At 41.8% G+C, this 22,928-nt stretch overlaps 1 protein-coding gene across 3 annotated transcripts in view; it reads right to left on the minus strand.

The window, feature by feature from the left end:
• Window positions 1–22,928, minus strand: part of CARD11 (caspase recruitment domain family member 11) — a 171,753-nt gene that overhangs the window by 29,493 nt on the left and 119,332 nt on the right. For all 3 annotated transcript variants that reach the window (XM_085892843.1, XM_085892844.1, XM_085892842.1), the window contains 9 exons: window positions 12,502–12,699; window positions 11,640–11,819; window positions 10,893–10,965; window positions 5,038–5,189; window positions 4,697–4,830; window positions 3,995–4,116; window positions 3,767–3,878; window positions 3,450–3,651; window positions 77–203 (listed from right to left, as the gene is read on the minus strand). In XM_085892843.1, coding sequence (XP_085748969.1) covers window positions 77–203; window positions 3,450–3,651; window positions 3,767–3,878; window positions 3,995–4,116; window positions 4,697–4,830; window positions 5,038–5,189; window positions 10,893–10,965; window positions 11,640–11,819; window positions 12,502–12,699 — 1,300 coding nt within the window. The remainder of the gene's footprint in view (window positions 1–76; window positions 204–3,449; window positions 3,652–3,766; window positions 3,879–3,994; window positions 4,117–4,696; window positions 4,831–5,037; window positions 5,190–10,892; window positions 10,966–11,639; window positions 11,820–12,501; window positions 12,700–22,928) is intronic.

The following is a 22,928-nucleotide window of genomic DNA, read 5'->3' on the forward strand; positions in this document are numbered from 1 at the left end:
TTGCTGTTGTGTCTTTCAGTTGTTGATATTGTTCCTTTCAAAGTTCTGATTAAAGCGAAGAGTAAAAAAAACTTACCATTGCTGTTCTGTCGTACACACAGCTTGAGAGGCCCTTGACATTGTTCCAAAGTCCAATGGGTTTGTTCTTTAGTAAAGTTTTCCATGGAGATCTCCTGAAGATCTTCCTTGATCCTTCCTTCTAGCTGAAGCAATAATTGCATAAGGAAGAGGAATTAGATTACTAAAAATCCAGCCTTTTCAAAAAATAAGTCAGGTAAATATCTCGTTTTGCTTTTTCCAAGATCCAAGCTCATGAAAGAGCAACGTGACTGGGAGTAAATAGGCAAGTGGCTGACAGTACTGCAGTGGGGGCGCAGGTGGACATCAAGTAAGGGCATTAATGGAGAGATAGAGAAAGAGAGAGACAGAGAGTAATCTGAAGGTAAAGGGTTGGGTTAGAAAAGGTTAATAATGGTATAAAAGATGCTGAGTAGGGATGGGAATGTGACATGACATGGTGGTGTACCGCTTGCTTGAAACCCTGGAGTGAGCAGTATGATTGAACTATCCTAGTAAGGAGAGAATAAACATGATGTTTTATCTTATGGAGTAAAAACATCAAATCCGGTGAGCATCTCCCAGCTGTAGCCTCTGAATCATGGCCAACATAGCAATGTAGAAATCACTAACGCACTGTCATTGATCACTCAAAAATGATGATGTGGTCATGGCTTTAATTTCACAATACCCTACTAATATACGATAGAAAAGAAATTCATTAGAAACACTAATTTTCCAAATTCATATGAAACCAGAATTTATTCTCCTGTATTTATTCTTTATAGGAGTAAATTATTTGGAAAGATCAAGTGACTTGGAAAACGAAGGGAGGGATTTTTACACGAGTTCTTCACATGACAGTTAGCAGCTACACCGCCTATAGAACGTCCACACCCCCTTTCAAAATTCTCACCTTTAGTAGCCTTATAGCCTGGAATTGAATTGCATTAAATCAGACTTTTTCCACCTTTATTTACACATCACTAGCAACAACTTCCAAGTGAAAAACAAATCCTACAAATTTCAGAAAATTTATTAAAAATACAAAACTGGAATATCTTGGTTGAATAAGTGTCCACACACCTTAGTTAATACTTGGTCGAATCACCTTGAACAGCAATTACAGCTGTGATTCTGTCGGGATAGGTCTCTACCAACTTTGCACACCTTGATTGGGCAACATTTCCCCGTTCTTCTGTACAAAATTGTTCAAGCTCAGTGAAGTTACATGGGGAGCGTTGATGGACAGCAATCTTCAAGTCATGCCACAGATTTTCGATTGGATTTAAGTCGAGGCTCTGACTAGGCCACTCAAGGATATTTATATTTTTGTTCCTTAGCCACTCCGGTGTAGCTTTGGCTGTGTGCTTCAGGTCGTTGTCATACTGAAAGGTGAACTTCCGGATTTTTCTGGGTTTTGTTCCATCCATTTTCCCTTCTATCCTGACAAATGTCTCAGTCCCTGCTAAGGAGAAACATTCCCATAACATGATGCTGCCACCACCATGCTTCACAGTCGGGATGGTGTTCTTTGGGTGATGTGCTATGTTGGGTTTGTATCAAACGTAACATTTTGCATTTAGGCCAAAAAGTTCAATTATGGTTTCGTAGGACCGCAAAACTTTTTGCCACATGGCTTTAGAATCCCCAGAGTGTTTTTTTGCATACCTCAAACAGGACTCAAGGTGGGCTTTTTTGAGTAATGGCTTCCTTCTTGCCACCCTACCGTACAGGCCAAACTTGTGAAGTGCTTGGGATATTGTCGTCACATGCACACAGTGACCAATCTTTGCCACAAAGGCATGTAGCTCTTTCAAAGTTGCCATTAGCCTCTTGGTGGCCTCTCCGATAAGTCTCCACCTTGTTTAGTCATCCAGTTTGGAGGGATGGCCTGATCTAGGCACGGTCTTGGTAGTACCATAAGCCTTCCACTTCTTAATGATCGTCCTGACTGTTCTCCAACAGATATTCAAGTCCTTCAAAATGTTTTTATACCCATCCCCTGATCTGCGCCTTCACCCAACTTTATCCCGGTGGTCTTTTGAAAGCTCCTTGGCTCTCATGGTTGAGTCTTTGCTGTGAAATGCACTACCCAGCAGAGGACACCTCCAGGAACAGCTGATTTCATTCTGAAAAAATCAGAATCATGACAATTTAACACAGGTGGAGGCCAATTACCTTGGTGTGTGATTTTGAAGGTGTTTGACACCTGAGCTAATTTATAATTGATATTATAAGGGGGTTGGACACTTTTCCAACAAAGATATTCTAGTTTCGTGTTTTTAATTACTTTTCTGAAATTTGTCGAATTTTTCACTTGGAAGTTGTGGGTTACAATGTGTAAATAAAGTTGGAAAAAGTCTGATTTAATGCAATTTCATTCCAGCCTGTGAGGCAACAAAAGGTGAAAAATTTGGAAGGGGTTGTAGACTTTCTATAGGCAGTGTAAATGTAGTTTAACACAATAAATATTGAGAACAATGCCTCTAATTGTTCTCTCTATTGATCTAAGACTCAGGAAGACCTGCACATGCTGTACATCACATGCAAGATGAGGATATAAGTCCTTACTACTACTAATACTACTATTATTATTATAATTTTGTATGCGGCCTGTGGCTGCTGGTTGCATCATTGCTGGGAGCATGGCTGTGCCACTGATGAAGTGCCCCGTCTCCATTAAGCTGGTACTAATTTTTCCGACCTTGGAAGGATGACAGGCTGAGTCAACCTTCCTTGTGTTATTTAACGGTGAGACATGGAATTAAACTCAAGACCCGAAGATCTTAAACCAGCCACCTTAACCATTAAGCCAACACCAGGCTTACTACTACTACTACTACTACTACTACTACGACTACTACTATTACCTGGGGTTAGCCAGGAACCTTTTGAGGTCAACTCTCTCAACTTCCATGAGGCTTGATGTTCGACTGAAGGTTGCAAGAATTTGCAATTTGTTCAGGGTGCCAGCAAACTAAGTCACTTACTCTTTGTGAACGACACTGTAGAATCTTTAACGTGGTAATTCCCACCCACAAAGAGTGTAAGGCAGACAGGTGCTCTGGATAAACGTCCTTTTGATGGACGAAGCACACAATCCTGCATGTGAAACACCAGGGTGGAATTTTCTAGCTGGGTCGAGATTCAAACCCAGGATCGGAGAGCACAACGGCAAGTGTGCCACTTCTAATATATGGTGCCAGCCCTTAATCTGGAGACTTGAGTGTACTTCTAAATTAATTAAAAGGAGATTAGTCGATAATGGACAAACCGATACATGATTATACATGGTATTTTAAACTGGGATCGCAGCAAGCATCACATGCTCAAATGACAACACCAAACAAGCCAACACAAGTTAAAAGCAGAATACCTTGTAATCTTACCTTAAGAATCTGCATGCCCGTCTTGAGACCTGCACTTTCAGCCGAGGAACATGGCTGGATTGTTTGTAAGAAAAGACCGCTGTCATTGCCCCCAATGATCTTTGACTCATTTTGCAAATCTTTGGCAGAAATGGTGACAATGTGAACTTGGCCAGGTAATCTTTCGTCCACGTTTGAGCACATCAGCGAGGGACGGAAAGGTCTGAAGGTGGATTCATAGAAAGGCGATTACAGAGCAGCAAATTATAAGGTATGTCATGTTTTAAAGTAAGAGGTAGTACACAGTTTAAGGTCTGTTTTTCACGTTTCCTTCATACCTGTTGGAAAACATCTCAGAAAAGACCCTCTTGGAGTTTGCCATGACCGGTTCGGAGCTCGTACAAGATCCATAAGATCGTTTATCAACATCTCCATCCTGTACTTTCTCCTCTGAAGATAAAGAGAACAAGCTTCCTTAAATTTATCAAACACTGCGAATTTCAACATCATGGATATCGTGTGCACCTGTGTCAATTACAACCACAAAACAACCGCAAGTTTGAAACCTGCTTTGTCGACTTCTGGCAAGGGGCTGTGGGCTTTCTTTATGGTCTGTGGGGCTGTCTCCATCGTTTGTGAAACCTCGCTTCCCCCTTCCACATCTTCAGTTAAAGACACTGTCGAACTTCTGCAAAAAGTGGACGTGTGGCCATTCAGCGTCTCTGTCTTTAGTTTTCGTTTCATGGTTTTACTATTATTTTAATTATCTTCCCCTTTCACATTTCATTTTATGAAATTAGTGTCTCATGTCATTAAAGCAATTGGTAATTCATATTCAGTGATATTTCTTCTTTATCATTAAGTTTTTGTCCCATTCTTCGTGATTTATAAATGATCTCTGAACTAGGACCTGAATCATTTGGGAGATTTATATATTCTCAATTGTAGTTGCAATTTTGCAGATAATAAGGGTTAAAAATTGTCCTGATTAACGTTTAAAATATATATTTTTAAAAAGCAGCAATAAAAATTGGTCGACAAACAACTTTCAAAAAAAACATAAATAAACATAAGCCATCAATTAATGACAGTGATGTTTAGACAACATGTTGGCCTCTGTGACTCACGCTAGAATCTTATGATATTGAGGCCCCGAGTGCTTTCATCAGGTGATAGACTCCATCAGGTTAGTTTGGTGCCCTAACATGGGGGTGAATATGAAGCCTTATTATCATATAATGTAGAATGATCTTGTAGTGTAGAATCACCTTCGAGGTGTGATGCGGCAGTCACTCTCCCGAACCCTGCGGACGATAGATTCCTGGCAGGGTGGTTCGGGGGTCATTGATACGATGCTGCTCATTCGGTTCCTCAGTGGCAACGAATCTTGGAGATTAATAAACTGCAACACGAAAGCCATACCACTCCAGTCAACCACAAGTGACAGCTTTCACTGATTTAAATAATCTCAGGTATTTGCAACAACAATCAATGCTGTTTGATGGGGGTTTTTTTTGCCCATCGAGTCGGTTGGCCTTTCTTTATTCATTCATCATTAAACGTTTTGCTCTTGTGCTGGGAGTCAGTCAAAGTTTTGCATTCTAGTTACCGACTCTGTATTCTGTTGTTCAGTTGTGCTGGCGTCCATGAAGAATTGTGACGGTGACTTGCGTCGTGCTTTGCGCTTGTTCCAGGCTGGAGGAGGACCGTTTTCTACGAAGCACCCAGAATTTGTAACACCACCACCACCACCAACCACACCTCCACCCAGAAAAAGGATCATGAAAGCTTAATAACATGCGGGGGTTGTGGTACATGCATAGTTTTTATCAAATAGAACCTGGTTTAAAAAGCTGGAAATTAATTTAAATGGAAACATAGATGACTGTCATAATCGAATAGCAATACCATCCTCAGTTTTGCAAGTCAATCACTAACAAATGCCAGAAATGTTTCAATGTTCAAGGGAAACGTTTTGAGCACCTACATCAATCAATTCCTTGCAATTTTACTCTGAACAAAATTTTTCATTTCACAAGTTTATTGGATACTTTTTGGATCATCATGTGGATACATTTACTTATCTAAATAGTGCAACAACGTGTGACGCATTGGTTAAAACAAGCAGAGTACCCGCCCGACGGAGCGATCTCGTTCAAAGCATGGAACAAGTTCTTCTGATGCATACCTTTAATTGTGAAGCGTATAAATAACTGACAGCTCTGCATACGCAAAGAAAACAACCCGGGTTACGTGCAGGAAGCAAAAATATACCCACTGCTTATAATTCAAAACACCTCACTGCACTGGAAAACGTGGAGACAGGAATATGTACAGTAAATGGTGGAGACTTATAATACCCTCTCCCACCTGGAGGAGGCGCTACACGATACACATTTAAATAGAGAATTTGCGTCTCACCCCCCTCACCCTCCCAAGTCCACCCCAAGAACAAAGATAAAACACCCCCATGCATTAATTGGGGTCATGCTGATACTACGTAGCAAGTCTGGATGCAATTGGGTCAGAACTGTAGGAGAAGTAGCGTGACAAACAAACCCACAAACACCGGTCTGTGAATTATAGTAAGGATGTCGTAAATCCTGGACCCTGAAAGTCAGTCATGTTGCATCAACAATGTAGTTCAGTCCAGCAAAATTACCGCACTACTCTAGACCATGGGACCACTGGGTTAAAACAGGGTTTATATTTTCGGTTTTATTGCACACCCAAGGGGGCAAATTTTAAAGCTTAAAGTTGTTGGTTCAAAGCATCATTGGAAATAATGATCCACTTGAAATTTTTCATTATTGTTGCAAATCTTAGTGAAAATGTAATAAAAAGACAAAATGTAATATTATAGTTAATGTATGTGATAACTGCAGCATATTATGAGACAAAACTCATTTGAATGCACTTGTTAAGCTTTAAAATATTTTATAATAGCAGTAATTATACAATGAAGAAACAAGAACGACATTCGGTAGAGCGTACACCTCCGCCAGGTTGAACAGTTTAAATTTTGTATGCCACTGAGAGGCCGGATCTGAATCAGGACCTTGATCAAAATGGAATCGGCTTGTTCTTGTCACCGAACCAACTCATCCAACTAATTTTGTCATAATCTGTCCAAAACATTTTGAGATATCGTGCTACATATCGTTTTTGGCCCGATGTCGAAATGGTGAAGAATCACTTTTATAATTCTATTATCCACATCCGAATTTGGATCTACAACCAAATCGAATCAATTCGTCCTTGTCACACCAATCCACCAAGTTTCGTCCAAATCTGTCCAAAACTTGAGATATCCTCATCACAGACAGACAAACAAACAGACAGACAGGGGATGAAAACATCACCTCCGTCCGTCTTTGGTGGGTGGAGGAAATCAATTAATTCAAAACAAGAAAAAGAGCAATCATAGATTGCAGACCCTCTCCAGGACTTGTTTTGTGTGGTGTTTGTGTCGTTTTTTTGTGGTGTATTTTGTGTTACGTAATTAATAAAAGACATAATTATAGCGGCCACTTTATAATTGCCAGCAGTGATGACCGGGTACCAAGACGTCCCGCTTTGATGCTACCACTGATCCTGACCCTGACCCATGACGTTTATTATTATTCAATTGCATTCAGAATGGGATTAAAATAAATTCAATTCAAATCAGGTGGAAGACCAAATAGGGACAGTCCTGCATTGGAGTAATCAGTTGGAACCCGAACAAGCAAAAAGAAAAGTAGAAGTAATCAGGAAGAAGCTGGATAGGATCCACATTTCAGCTGCTACTCCTCCACCCTCAAAACCCTCCAGGCACAACCAAGTGAGCCTTTTTCAAAAAAAAATGATTAATAAAATTAAATAATTCTGGCTGCCACACCATGCATCCGATCAGGTTTAAATTTGAAACATATATTCCCCATCACTACTAGATGATAACTGTGAAGTTTCATGTCAATCGATTAAGCTTTACCAGAGAAAACAATATTTAATATTTTCTTCAATCCAACATGGCTGCCAAACCATGTGATCTATCAATTATTCCTCAACAAACTTGTACACCCAAGGCTTGGGGAACATTTGTGTGAAGTTTCCACTCTTTCTGTTTGACGCTACGAAATCGGGCCATCCCATCAACAATCCACCGAACGTTCACGGGTGGCGTTTATACAACTGACTGATTTATCTATCTAAATATTATTAAAACTCTCATCTTGTTCTGTGTATATATATATATATATATATATATATATATATATATATATATATATATATATATATATATATATATATATGTATGTATGTATGTATGTATGTATGTGTGTATGTGTGTATGTATGTATGTATGTATGTTCCCGAAATACAGCCAAAACGGTACACAATAGCAGAAAAATTTTAGGGCCACCTTACTCATCATTCTCCTGCAGTGTGCAGTATCAAGTTTCGTTCAAATCGAGCAACGAAAAAAATGATTAAAAAATCAATTCCTGATTCAATCAAATACTCTTCGGGAGAATTTGATCAATGCAAACAACCTCAACGGTATAGTTCGCTGGAGCTATCCTTTTTTTTCTTGAAATGATTTTTTTATCAACCGCTGTCACAACGGGAACCCAACGGGCTCACGGGTCGTCTAGTATATTACTAAAACTCTCATCTTTTATGTTTGTATGTTCCCGAAATACAGCCGAAACGGTACACAATAGCGCAAAAAATTTAGGGCCACCTTACTCACCATTCGCCTGCGGTGTGCAATATCAAGTTTCATTCAAATTGAACAACTAAAAAAATTATTTTAAAAAATCAATTCTCGATTCAGTTAAGTTCTCTTTGGGAGTATTTGAGCTTTGGGATACCTCAGTGGTATAGTTCGCTGGAGCTGTCTTTTTTTTTCTTGAAATGATTTTTTTCATCAACCGATGTCACAACGGGAACCCAACGGGTTCACGGGTCGTCTCGTACTATACCAAATTGAAAAGAACAGCTTTATCTGTCTTTTGAAGAGCACCATCAGGAGTGGCAAGACTGAGAGGTATGGTTGTGATCGGAAAGCAAATGCTTCTTGAAGAGTTGCAGCATTGACAACAAGCAGCCCAAATGCTTGACGGTCTTCCTTTAAGACCGAAACTGCTTTGGGTGTTTTCTTAGCCTTTGCAATGCCTGTATGCAAGTTTAATTTCTTTTATAGGTGAAAAGAAACTCTCATTACCATCGACAAGGTGATTCTTCACAAAATCTTTGTTCCGTTCATTTCCAGCTTCAGGGGTGTTGAGAACATCATCAATAACATTTCTGTCCACCTCTGTTCCTGTGCATATAACCATTGCTGGGCCATTTGAAAATGGATTCATCTTATAGGAGTGAAGCTCTTCTTTGAGTGCATTCACATTCCTGTTGTGCTTGCTTTTTCCAGAATTTGTTGATGTTTTAATCCTTAGTCTATCCCTCATTGCTGTGTGCAGTTTGGCGTGAATGTGCATGGTGTTAACCCACTTGTCTGTAACATCAATATTTGTGCTGTTGTCGGAACGAAAAGGGACAGCTGTTCCCTTTGTTTTATGTGGAAATGGTTGTCACATTAATTTTGTTATTCCCCCCGACCCCCCCCCCCAAATAAAAAACAATGGTTCAGTGTCAAAACCCTTTTTCTGAAATCCACAGTTGTGATGACATTGTCACCCAAAATTATCGATGATTTTGCTTTTAACATTTGATGACGTCATTGATCATGGATACCTGGGCATTTCTAAAAAAATTCACCTGATGGATTTTGAAAGTTTGAACCCTCCTCTCCTGAAATCCGTTGAGAAACCAAACGTTTGGCTACATGTCAGAATGTCAGGCTATATGCCCTGCCCACTTTGCCAAAATGTGCACAAAAGTGGTCGTTAAATATCCTAAAATTATCAATCAATAATCAATGGAGGCTATATTACCATGCCTACTTTGCCTTCGTGTGCACAAAAGTTGTTAAATGTCATAATTCTCAATCGATAATCAATAAAGCTATGGATAATGTCAATGTATGTGATATTATAGGGTGCATGGATGTTGTGCCATGATTGTAGCGTGTTCGGTTTATGATGGTATTTTTGTTCAGAATGAGCAGGCGAGGCGAGACTGTGCATTCCACCGAGTTCCACTATATTTATTGATGTACAAAATATGATATCACAACTCCTTATCTTTTCTGATCCAGCCGATTCATGTTTACTTGTGCATGCAAGTTATTCATAACACAGCTCAAACTAGAAGGGCACTCGGTAGAGCGCATACCTCTGCCACACAATGCCTGATCCACAAGAACATATCGGGCCCATTACATTTTTGAAATATCGTGCTATATATCATTTTTGACCCTGTCTCTCAATGGTGAAGAATCACTTAAAAAATTCTCGTAGTCGGATCTGGATCCGGATCTTCACCAACATCTAATCAGTTCGTCCTTCTCACACACTCAACCTGTCTGTAAAATTTCATCCAGATCCGTCCACAACTTTTGAGATATCCTAGATACAGACAGACAAACAAACAATCAGACAGAGAGGGGTGAAAACATAATCCCCTTCACCTTTGGTGTTGGAGGTAAATATTACGTGTCATACGACAAATGAAAAAAGATTCATCCTTTGCTTTTTATCCCTTACATTAATACAATTGAAATATTAAATTTAAGAAATAAATAGTGTTTTAGTTGTTTTAATATATGCTTCTCAATGCTTAATGTATTTAAACATTATACATATGTGGTACCCATTTCAAAAAAAAATCTGCATACAGCACTCAATGGAATAAATGTTCTACACGGCAATAAAAAAAGGCACTCGAAAACTTTATTAAAATGGTCACACTAATTAATTTGTGCACATTGGGCTGATATGTTCCAGGTAGATTCCAATAATTCCAACCCTATCTCCCACATTCCTTGGCTCCCCCCACCCTTTATTGGACCTGCAAATGATTTTCAACATCCTTAATTATTATTGTTTTTAATTAATTTATTTCTTTATCGTATAATTTCTGCCTTCAGAACATTTAAAGCTTAATAAGTTAATTTGAATGAGCAATTTCTCATAATGTGCTGCAGTCATCCTATAAATTAACCATCATGGTACATCATAAGTCTTTTTATTACATTTTCAACGAGAATTGCAAGAATAATGAAAAAGAAAAAGTTTATTACTATTTCAAATGATGCTTTGAACCAAATTATAACCTTAACCCCCCCCCCCCCCCTATGTGTGCGCAATGAAAAACACAATTTGGGCATTGGGTCCATGGCCGACTCATATCATCATGATTCCTTGTGCTGAAAATGACCATAATTTGTCATGAGCTGAGCATTTGTGAAAAGTTATAATAACGAATGAAATGAAATGACTCCAGTGCCTGCCATTGTTCTTACTCACACTTGAAGTGGTGAGATGTTACCTACCATTGACAAGCACAACAACACAATCTCACCCATAGAAGAGAGAACAGAGCTTGTAGAAGGGAGAGTATTGTCATGTCCATTCTTCTTATGCATTGCAAGTCTCTACGACAAAAGACAACCGCCATAAATGCTCCACTTGATACACCTTAACAGTATGGAATAGTAAAAATGTGGGTAACATGAGAAATATAAAATATTACTGTCAACAAATGCAAAGAAATGAATGAGGAAACACTGACACAGGACAAAACTAGAACGGCATTCAGTAGAGCGCACACCTCCGCCAGGATGAAAAGTTTATGTTTTGTATCCCACTGATAGGTCGGATCTGAATCAGGACCTTCACCAAAATCAAATCAATTTTCCCTAGTCACATACCCGACCCATCCACCAAGTTTCATCCGAATCCGTTCAGAAATTTTTGAAATATCCTGTTTTTTCGTTTTTAGCCCCATCACTCAATGGTGAAGAATCACTTTAAAAATTAAATAATTCTCGTATCCAGATCCGGATTTAGATCTTCACCAAATTCGAAATAATTCGTCCTAGCCACACACTCAAACTATCCACCAAGTTTTGGCCGAATCCGTCTACAACTTTTTGAGATATCCTGCACACAGACAGACAAACAAACAAACAGAAAGAAAGGGGTAAAAACATTAACTTCCTTCACCTTCAGTGGCAGAGGTAAATATAACGCACTCGTTTAGAGTTGGAAGCTTTATATTGTAAAAGTGTAAATAACTGTAAAGATAATTATCATGCATTCTGCTCACCTTGTTCTTCACATTGTTCCTGCGGATAAGCACCGATCGACCATCGGAGTGACCGTCACTCTCAAGAGCTGACTCTTCTGAAGACCCAGCACTACATTCATCTCTGCTCACATGATGCTTGTCAGATGATGTATGTGACATTTGGTGTAATAACTGTAGGCTTTGGTAGGGTGGCAGTACCTGTGTGAAGTATAGGAGAGTTTTGGTTCATCACACTTTTGTTCATTTTTTCCCCCTTTTGATTAATTAATAGGAGAAAATATCGCATCATTCGCATTGGATAAGTGGGATTATATATATATATATATATATATATATATATATATATATATATATATATATATATATATATATATATATATATATATATATATATACACATATAGACTGTATTACAAAGTGACGTCAAAGTAACTCAGCCATTCTTGCTTCAAAGCTTTCTCTAGAAGTACTTCACTCCTGTTTTTCAGAGATATCTTCGAGAGAAAAAAAAACACCGTTTTTTTTTTTGAAGGGCCATACATGTAATGACGTATGGATGGGGGAAAGGAGGGGATGCTGGATTGAAAAACTAAATATTTCAAAATGAATGGAAGGGAGGATGTTATAAGAAGGGAGGGAGGATAGAGGAGTATAGGAGTGTAGAGAAGAGGGAAATAAGGTTGTGAGGCGATTGGAGTGAGGAGAAGGAAAAGTAGGGTTCATAGATGCAACATATTGGGAAGTGGTAGGTGCCATACTTGCACATTTAATATTTACATTTCACCATATTTGCAACACTGCAAAGCAATTCCATATCGATGTAAAGTTATGATGATTCAAAGAAAATATATCATGAGCAGAGGTGGGACACTCGGCATACCATGTCTCCATTCAATGCACGTTCTTTATTCCTGTGCTGGCGAGCTTCAAGGGCAAGGAGACGACCTTCACTACGAGCCAAACGAATGGTCTGCTCATCACTTCGCTCCTCAAGCTCACGGATCTGCTTGCGGTATTTGTCCTTGTCGAGCAGGCTTTGAGCATAGGCTGTTTGCGATTCATCGCGGGAGCTAAATGCCTGTGAGGAAATAACATTGTCTTAGAAGCCGGCATCTCTTCAGAATCCCAACTTGATCTTTACAAAGAGATAAAGGTAGGTATTGAACCTCCTAATGTCAATATTTTCACACTATTGCTCCCGCTCCTCCATATTTTCTTCAATCATGTCCTCGTATAAAAGTTTTATCCCACTGGGTGTTTCCAGGGAGCTGCTAAAACTTCACAGCATTTGAAAATTGACTCAATCTGATGGGTCTGTGATTCTACAGCTTTATCTTACAAAAGAGTGGAGTCGAGCTTTCCTTTTGTTTTCAATAATGACAACTTTTGTGAAATTCCCCATGAAGAAATATTTTTCCTGATGCATAATTCATCCCATTTTTCCGACAACGAACCTGCCTATGTTTCCCAAACTTCTGCCCAGACATTAAATCATTATTTCATCCATACCAATAAAAGGCAATGATTGTGCGGCGTGCGTGCGGCGTGCGTGTGTGCGTCTCCTCCATAACTCAAAAACTATAAAACCTTGCAGCCTGAAACTTTGCATGCATACTGAGAAAACTCCAAGGAGGTGCAAGACAGAAAATTAACAGCCTTATTGAATTATATCCTTCATCAGGCGATCGTTAGTCATCTCGATCTCTGGGGTCTTGAGGTGTTTCCTGGGTAACCTCGCTGGGATCTGACGCCACCATGTTTTTTGGCCTGTTCAACCATGCCTTGATTTGGAACACACCGCAACGATTTCTTTATGATAAAGTTTATTTTTCATTTTCCTCACTCATATTATCGAATGCCTGTTCATCATAGCTACAAATCGCTGTTTACATCGCTTTTGTAAGTACTGTAGTTTTCAAATTAGGAGCTTGGCACGATTTCATGCATTATATGATACGATTTTCCACAATTAACTCTCATGGACTAATTAAAGGATAGCATCACAATATTATTTGGGTTTTGAGGATCGGATATCGTCTGGACTAAATAAGTGTCAAAATCTGTTATGAAATCTGATAATTTAAAGAAATAACGAGTCTTATAATTGAGCCGATATACCGATTTACTTTAAGCAATCAAGGTTTTGTTCCCTCCTCCATAGATGCACGAGAAAATGTGAAATTTCCAAAGCATTAAACTTAACTCTTTCGATTGTTTGGAAAATTATCTTGAGTGAACAAAAAATTTAGGAACGTGCTAAATTGAAATAGCTTCATTGAGCTATACGATTTAATGCATTCAATGCGAGACCTCGTGCCCTGTCCCCCGGAGGGACTGTCTGCCCATAGCATCTGCCAGATCTGTGTCTTTATTTTCGGAGGTCTTGTGATGTGCTCTACAGGGTGCATGCATACATGGGTGCACCGGAGTGTGGTTAAGCAGAGTCATGTGACCCGCCCATGTTCCAATGCTGTGTTGTGCCCGTGTCCGAATTAAACCTGTTGTTCCTACGTCAGAGCCTTCATCATCCCTGTCTCTCGAGTACATTGCAGTCCCTGGCTATGGAGGTTTGGATAGCGGCCAGTAAAACGGCCACTCGGGTTAAAAGTGTTTGTGATAGGATCCGAGCTGTGCTTGTTACCAAAGGTGGATCAACACCATGTTATAAATCGAGTAAATGGATGGGAATTAATAACTGTAAGCATGGAGTTGGCTTCGTGGTTTGGGTGGCTGGCTTGGGATCTTTGGGTCCTGAGTTTGAGCCCCATTGGCTGCTGGATTAACACCAGGTCGGGTTGACTCAGCCTGCCATCCTTCTGAGGTTGGCAAAATGAGTACCAGTGTACTGGTATAGGGGCACAGCATCAGCAGCATAGTTGTGCCCCCAACAAAATTATGGCTACCTGGCAGCCAAACTGCTACACACAAGAAGAAGAATAAGTAACCATGCACATTTCCTCACTACCCCAATAATTTTAGTAATATAGTGTGGACTGCAGTCTTGGATACATCGGAGGCGAAGGCTCTGGCTTTGTTTCCGTGACCTCCTATGAAGAGAGAGAGAGAGAGTTCTAATCTATTTTTTCCTCCCACAGACAGTTTTACAGCCTCATGCTCTCCCCCCCCCCCCCAATCTGTATTGTTTACGTCTTGCATTCCCAACCATCTTCTCCTCTCCAAGCTTTGCAATTCACACCCATTCCTTCTAAAACTCCCACATTTCAATCTGCCTGCTCACCTTTACTCTTCTGTCTCCCTTTGTTGTCACCGAAATAATGAATTGTTTGACCCACCCTCAAGGTCCACAGAATCAGAAGAAATAAGTATGTATATTTTTTGATGTGCTTATATTGATTGTTGAGGAATAAACAAAGAACTGAACGTGGTTTTCAAATTCTAATCATTTTTTGAGGCGTTACAGTTTAAAAAGCAAACCCGTCGGGTACGGTCCCGAAAATTCCAGATAAACTGTCATGACGTCATCTCGGGAACGATTGTCAGCACACAATGGATAATGGGCGCGCAACTCGCTTCGGACTCGTCAGAAAGTGAATTTGACGAATAATTTTCTGATCAAGAATCCCCACATTAGGACGATCATCAATATCATGATGTGGAAACTGCTGTCAGACCGTAAATGTATGAAGCCGAGGTCGAGATGACGTCATGGGAGGGGCGGGGCCAATGGAGTGTTTTGTGGGGGGCAGGGCCTTGAATAACATTAAAATCTTCCTTTAAATACATTTATTCAAGAAAAGAGCATCGATTAAGTGTGAAGTGAAGCCATATCTATTCATTAAACCAAACTTGATTTTCTCATTCTGTGGACCGATGTGTGGACCGATGTGTGGACCGATGTGTGGACCGATGTGTGGACTCTGTGGACCGATAAAGGATAGGTGGAGAATGTGGATTTGAAGTGAAGTTCAACGTTTTTGCTGAAAGCAAAGATTGTGTCGTATCTCGGTGATAATTTCAATAAACTGCATTCTAACACATAATAGACAAACTCAACATTGTACTATCTACTTAATTGACGAACTTTTGTTGGATTACATACTTAATAGACGACGTACTCGCATCTTGCTGAGGATAGGGCAGAGCTTGGACTGTGTATACACTTTTTCATTTGTATACCTACGTAGTTGAGGCTCGTGGAAGAGCCAGAACACAGAACGGATCAGGAGAAGGGGAAATACAAACAACAGGGCCGAGGGAGAAAATAGGCGGGGACGGAGAGAGAACGGATGTGGGTAACGATGAGGGGTAGGGGAGAACGCAAGTGGTGGACAAGATGGATTCAGAAGCAAAATTTTGGGAGGGGTGCGGGTGGTTTGACGGGTGTAGAAAAGATCCTGGTTTTGGATGGGGGATAATTTGAGATGTTGGTGAATGGCTGTCTTGAAGACCTGGAGGGAGGAATGGGATTGATGAAAGTGTGGAAGTTGGTTCCACAGGCTGGAAAAATTGGAACAAATGAGTGGAGGTGAAGAGTGGTTCTGTATTTAGGGTTGATGGTGGACCATGTGTGCTCTGCAGAAACCTGGGGGGGGGACAAAGCTCGGAAAGAGAAGAGGGTGCAAGACCAGAAAGTAGGTGGTATAAGACAGAGAGGTCACCAACCTGTCTTCGATGGTGAAGTGACAGACCCATAGAGTTAACTTAGTTGTATGAGATTCCACTAACCTTGAAGACCTTGGTTGATATGGTTTAAAGCTGAGCAAGATGTGAGTTAAAGGAGTTCAAGTGTGCCAAGGATGGACTTTGTACGATGGAGGATGCCCAGTTGGTGGTTGACTTTGGAGGCCAATATTGAAATGTTGTTTGCCCAAGAAAGATCGTGGCTGATGGTGAAACCCAGGAGTTTGAAGGACTGGACTTCCTCAAGAGGATTGTTAAGAAAGTAGATGGAAGGGTTTGCCAGACGGTCCTTTCAGAGAGAGAGAGAGAGAGAGAGATCAATATAGATAGATCGATAAATAGATATTTCTTAGGGTTACAAGACATATTCCAAGTGTTACACCAGTTTGTGATTTTGTCAAGGTCTGAAGAGAGGAAAGAGGCCACTGCTTGTCTGTCAGAAGGATGAGGAATTGCCATGGTCGAGGGTGGAATTATCAGCAAAGAGAAAGAAGATTTTCCAGAGATTCAGAGAGATCATTGATGAAAATTAGGTATAGGATGGGGCCGAGAACACTGCCTTGGGGTACTCCAACCTTGATAGGGAGAAAAGATGAAAGGATTCTGTTGAGTGTCACATGTTGGCCACGAGAGTAGAGGAAGTCAGGAATCCAAGAGTGGAGTTTGCTTTGGATGCCATTGGCAGAGAGTTTGGAGAGTAAGGCAGGATGCCAGACTGTATCAAAAACACGAGATATATCCAGAAAGACGGCCCTAATGCCATGTCTGATATTGAGGGCCTCCACCATTGTTGGGGGAGTCAAAACAACATTCCCAAGGTGGAGTGACCAGGTCTGAATCCGATTTGACAATATAATCTGAGATGAGGTTGATGGAGAAAAGGAATGATTTCATTTCACCTGCAATGATGGATTCCATGACATTGCTGATGATTGGAAGAAAGCTAATTGGTCTGTAGTTAAGGAGATCAGTTTTTACAGCTTTTTAATGCAATGCTGGGATGTTTGTTGTCTTCTAAGCAGAGGGAAGATGACCGATGGTAAATAACAGGGTGAAAAGGGCAGAGAGAGGAAGTGCAAGAGCAGCAAAGCAAGATTTTAGGACTCATGAGCTGATGCCGTCCGGTCCGGTTGCCAAATCAGAGTGGAGGGTTTTCAAAACCTTCACCACCTTCTCGGGTGAAAAAGACTCAGGGTCCCATCGCAGTTGTGCAACTGGGAAACCATTGCAACTGGGCAAGGTAGAGAGATAGAGATATAGAGAGAGATCAGAGGTCAGGCTGTTAGGTCACAAGGTCACTTGTGATCAGAGGTCACAAGTGGAATTGGCTGTGGTGCCATTTTTTTTTTAAAATACCTTGTCGAGGCTCGTATGAGAGCTAACACACAACACACATCAAGAAAATAGTGGGGAACAGAGACATTTGGAGATCTGTGGAAGGGAGAGGGATGGGACGGGGAACATGGGGAATAGAAGATGGACATTAAAGAGACTTTCAGGAAGGAAAGCAGGGAATTTGAAGGAGGTGGGCTTGGGTGCATTTTCGGGGTAGAAAAGATCGAGGATTTGGATGGGGGATGATAAGAGGTGGTGGTGAACAGCTGTTTTGAAGGCCTGGAGGGAAGAATGGGAAAGAATAGAGTGAGGGAGTTTATTCCAAAGCCGGGAAAAAAGAGGAATGAAAGAGTGAAGGTGAGCGGTGATTCGTGATTTTGGTAGTTTTACCAGAATGGGGTTGTTGGCGGACATTGAGCGCCCTGCGGAAATGTGGTGGGGACAAATCGCAGAGAGAGCAAGGGGGGCGAGGCTGGAGAGGAGACGGTAGAAGACAGAGAGACCACCGACCAACCTGCGGTGTTTGAGTGAGAGGGCCAAGGACTCAGCCTCATTGCGGGAGATGCCAATGATCCGAAATGCCTTGGTTTCTACAGCGTGAAGCCGAGAAAGGTGGGAGGAATGAGCACCAGCCCAGAGGGGAAAGCAGTACTCCATCAGGCTGCAGACAAGAGCTTTGTAAGTGGTCAGGAGCTCAGGTGGGTCGAGGAAGGACCTTGCACGACGGAGGATTCCCAGTCGGCGACTGGCTTTGGAAGTGAGGTTTGAAATGTGGCTTTCCCAGGAAAGGTCATGGCAGATAGTGAGACCCAGAAGCTTGAAAGAAAGGACTTCTTCCAGAGGATTGTTGAGAAAGTGGATGGGGGGAGGGGGGTTCTAAACCGTCCTTTCGAAGAGACATAGTGAGAGTGTGAGATTTGTCAGTATTGAAAGACATGTTCCACGTGTTGGACCAGTTTGTGATTTTATCCAGATCAGCAGTGAGCGAAGAAGCTGCTGCTTGCCAGTCTGAGGGATGACTGATGGTACAGCAGAGGGTGGAGTCATAAGCAAAGAGATATAGAGGATTTTCCAGAGAGTCAGAGAGATCATTGATGAAAACCAGAAAAAGAACAGGGCCCAGAACGCTACTTTGAGGAACTCCAGCCTGGACAGGAAGGGGGGATGAAAGAACTCCATTTAGGGCCACACGTTGACTGCGACAGGAGAGGAAGTCTGCGAGCCATGAGTGGAGATGGCGTTGGATACCATGGGAAGAGAGTTTGGTGAGCAGGGCAGGGTGCCAGACTGTGTCAAAAGCACGTGATATATCCAGGGACACGGCTCAGATTTCCTGTCTGGAATTGAGGACCTCCATCCATTGTTGGGAGAGCAGAAGCAGCATATCCAGGGTAGAGTGACCTCGTCTGAAACCAAATTGATGATCGGAAATCAAGCCATTGGAGAAGAGGAAGGATTTAATGTCTGAAGCGATGATGGATTCCATAACCTTGCTGATGATTGGGAGAAGGCTGATTGGTCTGTAGTTGCAGGGATCTGTTTTTGCATCTTTTTATGCAGGGCAGTGATGTTTGCTGATTTCCAAGCAGATGGCAGATGGCCTTGAGCAAATGAGAGGGAGAATAGAACAGAGAGAGGGTGAGCAAGAGCAGAAGAGCAGGCTTTGAGGACACGTGGGCTGATGCCGTCTGGACCGGTTGCAGAATCTGAGTCGAGGTTTGACAGCAAGCTCTCCACCTTGTCAGGAGAAAAGGACACAGAGTCCAGGGACAGTTGGGTGCGACTGGGTAAAGTGGGTAGAGAAAGTGATGAGTTTAGGACACAAGATTTAGCTGCAAACACCGAGTTTAGGCATTCAGCTTTTTCACGTGCGGTATCAGCATTGCTGCCATTTGAGGTAAGGGGGGGTGGAGGGGGAACATGCACCAGAAACAGATTTGATTAGACGCCACCAGGATTTTGAGGAGGGAGAGAAGTTTGAGAGTTCAGACTTGAGATGAGAAAGATGTTGTTTTCTGGCTCTTCTGAGGGTAGATACACACTTGTTCCGAGCTTTATGGAAGGAACTGAGATTGCCCTCAGTTGGGTTTGCTTTCCATGAGGCAAAGGCAAGTTGTTTCAGGACAACTGCCTCACCACAAGCTTCAGTAAACCAAGGGCGGGAGGAAGGGTAAGACAACTGAACACGAGAGGGGATAAATCTGTGCATGAGGGAGAGCAAGTTTCTTTGAAAGAATTCCCAGGATGAGTTGATGTTGGAGAAAGTAGAGATAGGAGACCAGTCTATACGTTTGAGGGCTGCTTGGAGACCCTGCCAGTCGGCTTTAGTGAAATACCAGACTTGACGGCGGTGAGGTGGTTCTCTGATAATTGCCAGAGAGATGTCCACTTTGACAAGGACGTGGTCAGAAGAACCGATTGGAGTGGAGGAAGAACAGCAGATATTGTCAGGGAAATTTGTCAAAATCAGATCCAGAAGAGATGGGAGTACCATTGGTTGAGATCCGGGTAGGGAAGTTGACCGATTGAGTCAGTCGCAATGAGTCGCAGAAGTCATTTGCTGAAGTGCCATGACAGGTGAGAGAGGTACCCACACCGAGCCAACTGGCAGGATGACAATTGAAGTCGCCACATATGAGGAAGAGAGGGTTTGGATGAGAAGATAGAAGTTGGTCCATGTTTTCAGATAGTGAGGTGTAGATGGAGTCATCACTGTTCGGTGGACGGTCCAGTTCACATATAAACATTAGGTGGGAGTGGAGGGGAGGCCGTAGCCAGAGGTATTCCTGGGGGTGTGGGGGAATGAGGGCAGTGCATGGAGAGTGAGAAATAGAGTCTTTGATGAAGAGAGCAACTCCTCCACCAGGGCAAGGCGCAGGTCTGTCAAACCGGAGGAGGGAGTAACCAGGGAGAGATACTTGGGAGTTAGACACATCTTGGGGGAGGAAAGTTTCTGTTAGGCAGATTATGTCTGGTTTGTCAGTGGCAACCTGTATGGAAAGATCTGAAAGGTTTGAGCGAAGGCCCCGGATATTTGAGGTCCATACTTTTAATGAAGAGGTAGGGGAGGAGGCTTTGGGTGCAGGGGGTGGTGGGGGAGGGGAGGACAAGGGATGAGGGGGGGAGGTAAGGAGTGTTGTTGAAAGAGTGTGGGGGATTGCAGAATAGTAAGGAGAGGGTGCCGAATGAGCAGGAGAAAAGGCTCTGTGGTACTGGGGGAGAGGGGGAAAAGAGAGGGGGGAAGAAGGCAGTTGAGGATTTGAGGAGTTGGAGTGAAGAGATGGAGGTGAGAGGGCAGTGGAAGGAGGCAGCTTTGTGGATGCGAGGGGGGAGCAACTTTGGGAAGGATGAGTGAGGAGGATGAATGGTGGGAGAAAGGTGAGGGGGGAGTTTTTGAGAGAGGTGAGAGGGAGGCTTGGAGGGAGAAGAGTGGGATGGTTGCTTTGAGAGTGAGGGATGAGAGGAGTGAGTTGGCACTGAAGTTGGAAAAAAGAATGGTTGATGGAAAGCGAACATTCATAGCAAACTGGGGTTTTCAAAAGTTTTAAGTCAGTTATGTGATTAAACACGTTTCTTGAGGGATGCAATAAAGGCGAATTCAGAGAATGGAGAGAAGAAATGCTGTAACAGTTGGATTTTTTAGGCAAGGTATGAAGGAAAGGTCGAATTGAGAGCAGTCTGTTTAAATAGTAGAAGAGTCATGCATTATGATACAGTAAGGAGTACCACATGTGTGAAAGAGGAAGATGAAGCATTATAAGAGATCGTGTTTGTTATTATTATTAATGTTTGAGAGAGTTTTCAACAGATTAGGTCATGGAAGTGTTGTCGAAAAAAAATCGAGGAAGAAGAAAAGGAGGAAGAAGAAGAGGAGATGAAGAAGAAGAAGAAGAAGAAGAAGAGGCAAGAAGAAGAAGAAGAATCAGAGAAAGGTCACGGTTTTTTTTTTGTTTGTTTGTTTTAAGATAAGAAATAGAGTGATTAGTTGGGATGGGGGACGTTAAGAAAGTGGGAAAGATAGAAATTGAAGATAATGGGGAGAAAAAACAAATAAACGCGATTGTACACCGAGGGGAACAAAGGGTAGGCCTCAAGCCTCAAGGATAGGCCTCAAGCACCCAGTAAGACAAGTTCAACGAAATCAAAAAATAGCACGATTTTTGAAACAAAACCGAACTAGGAACACACAGTAACATGTAGGTGAGAACATAAACAGTTAGAACAGGACAGATAACGACCGGAAACTTAACTTTGAGATCGTCAGCAGGGAGCCCCCAAGGAGACCTGCCAATGCTCCAAACCCAGAACCAGAAGCCAAATTTGAAGTGAGAGAAGAAATGGCAGGGGAGCATACAACAGAGACGGACTTGACAAGGCACCAACAGGTTTTAGAGGAGGGAGACAAGTTTGAAAGCTAATTCTTGAGATTGGGCAGATGTTGTTTTCTGGCTCTCCTGAGAGTAGACACACACTTATTACGGCCTTTGTGGAATGATCTGAGGTTGCCTTTGGTCAGATTTCACTTTCAGAAGGAGAATGCAAGTTGTTTTAAGACAACTGCCTTGCCACATAATTCAGTGTAGCAAGGGTGGGAAGAAGGATAGGATAATTAAAGATGAGATGGGATGAATACGTGCATAAGGGAGAGCAGGTTTGTGTGGAAGAATTCCAAACTGAATCAACATCAGGGGTGGTGGAAATAGGACACCAGTCCTGAAGAGAGATTGCCGCTTGCAGTCCCTGCCAGTTTGGTGTTTCCTCAATTTTTACTGTTCTATTTGCTCTGTTCATGCTTCTGTTTTGTGTTCTATCTCTTCCACAGGCCTCGATCGTGTATACACAAAAATAAAAAAACGACAAACTAAAGAAACAGATTTCACACGGAAAAGACCAAATGCACTCAGCAACTGTAAGTGTCTCCACTTGGACTAGAGAATCCTTCAATGTTTTGTGGGACTCCCTCTCATGGCATGCAAACTGCTGGCATCAGTTGTTCTGCTGATTGAATCGATGACCCTGAGCAAGGTTTTTTTTTTCTTTCTGTTTGACTGGCTCAGCAGAGACATCAGAATTCGATCCCTCACTCAGCCTCGATGTGGATGTACTTTATGTCCATTTAAGCATCCGAATTCCCCCACATTCAATGTCTTTTATACTGATGAAGCATTGGTCGCAGGTAGGGTGAAAACCGGCTCTGTGTGGGATCTTGGGGAAATCTACACTGATTACAATCATGTTCTTGCAGCTTTGCAATTTCATGACTTAATTAATTTCCAGGTTAATCCATTTTCAAACACATTCTACATATTGAGTCCATCTTTGGACCATAAA

The sequence above is a fragment of the Eptatretus burgeri genome, chromosome 8, assembly GCF_056783735.1.
Source record: "Eptatretus burgeri isolate ZD-2024b chromosome 8, Ebu_testis_v1, whole genome shotgun sequence".
Lineage (NCBI taxonomy): Eukaryota > Metazoa > Chordata > Myxini > Myxiniformes > Myxinidae > Eptatretus > Eptatretus burgeri.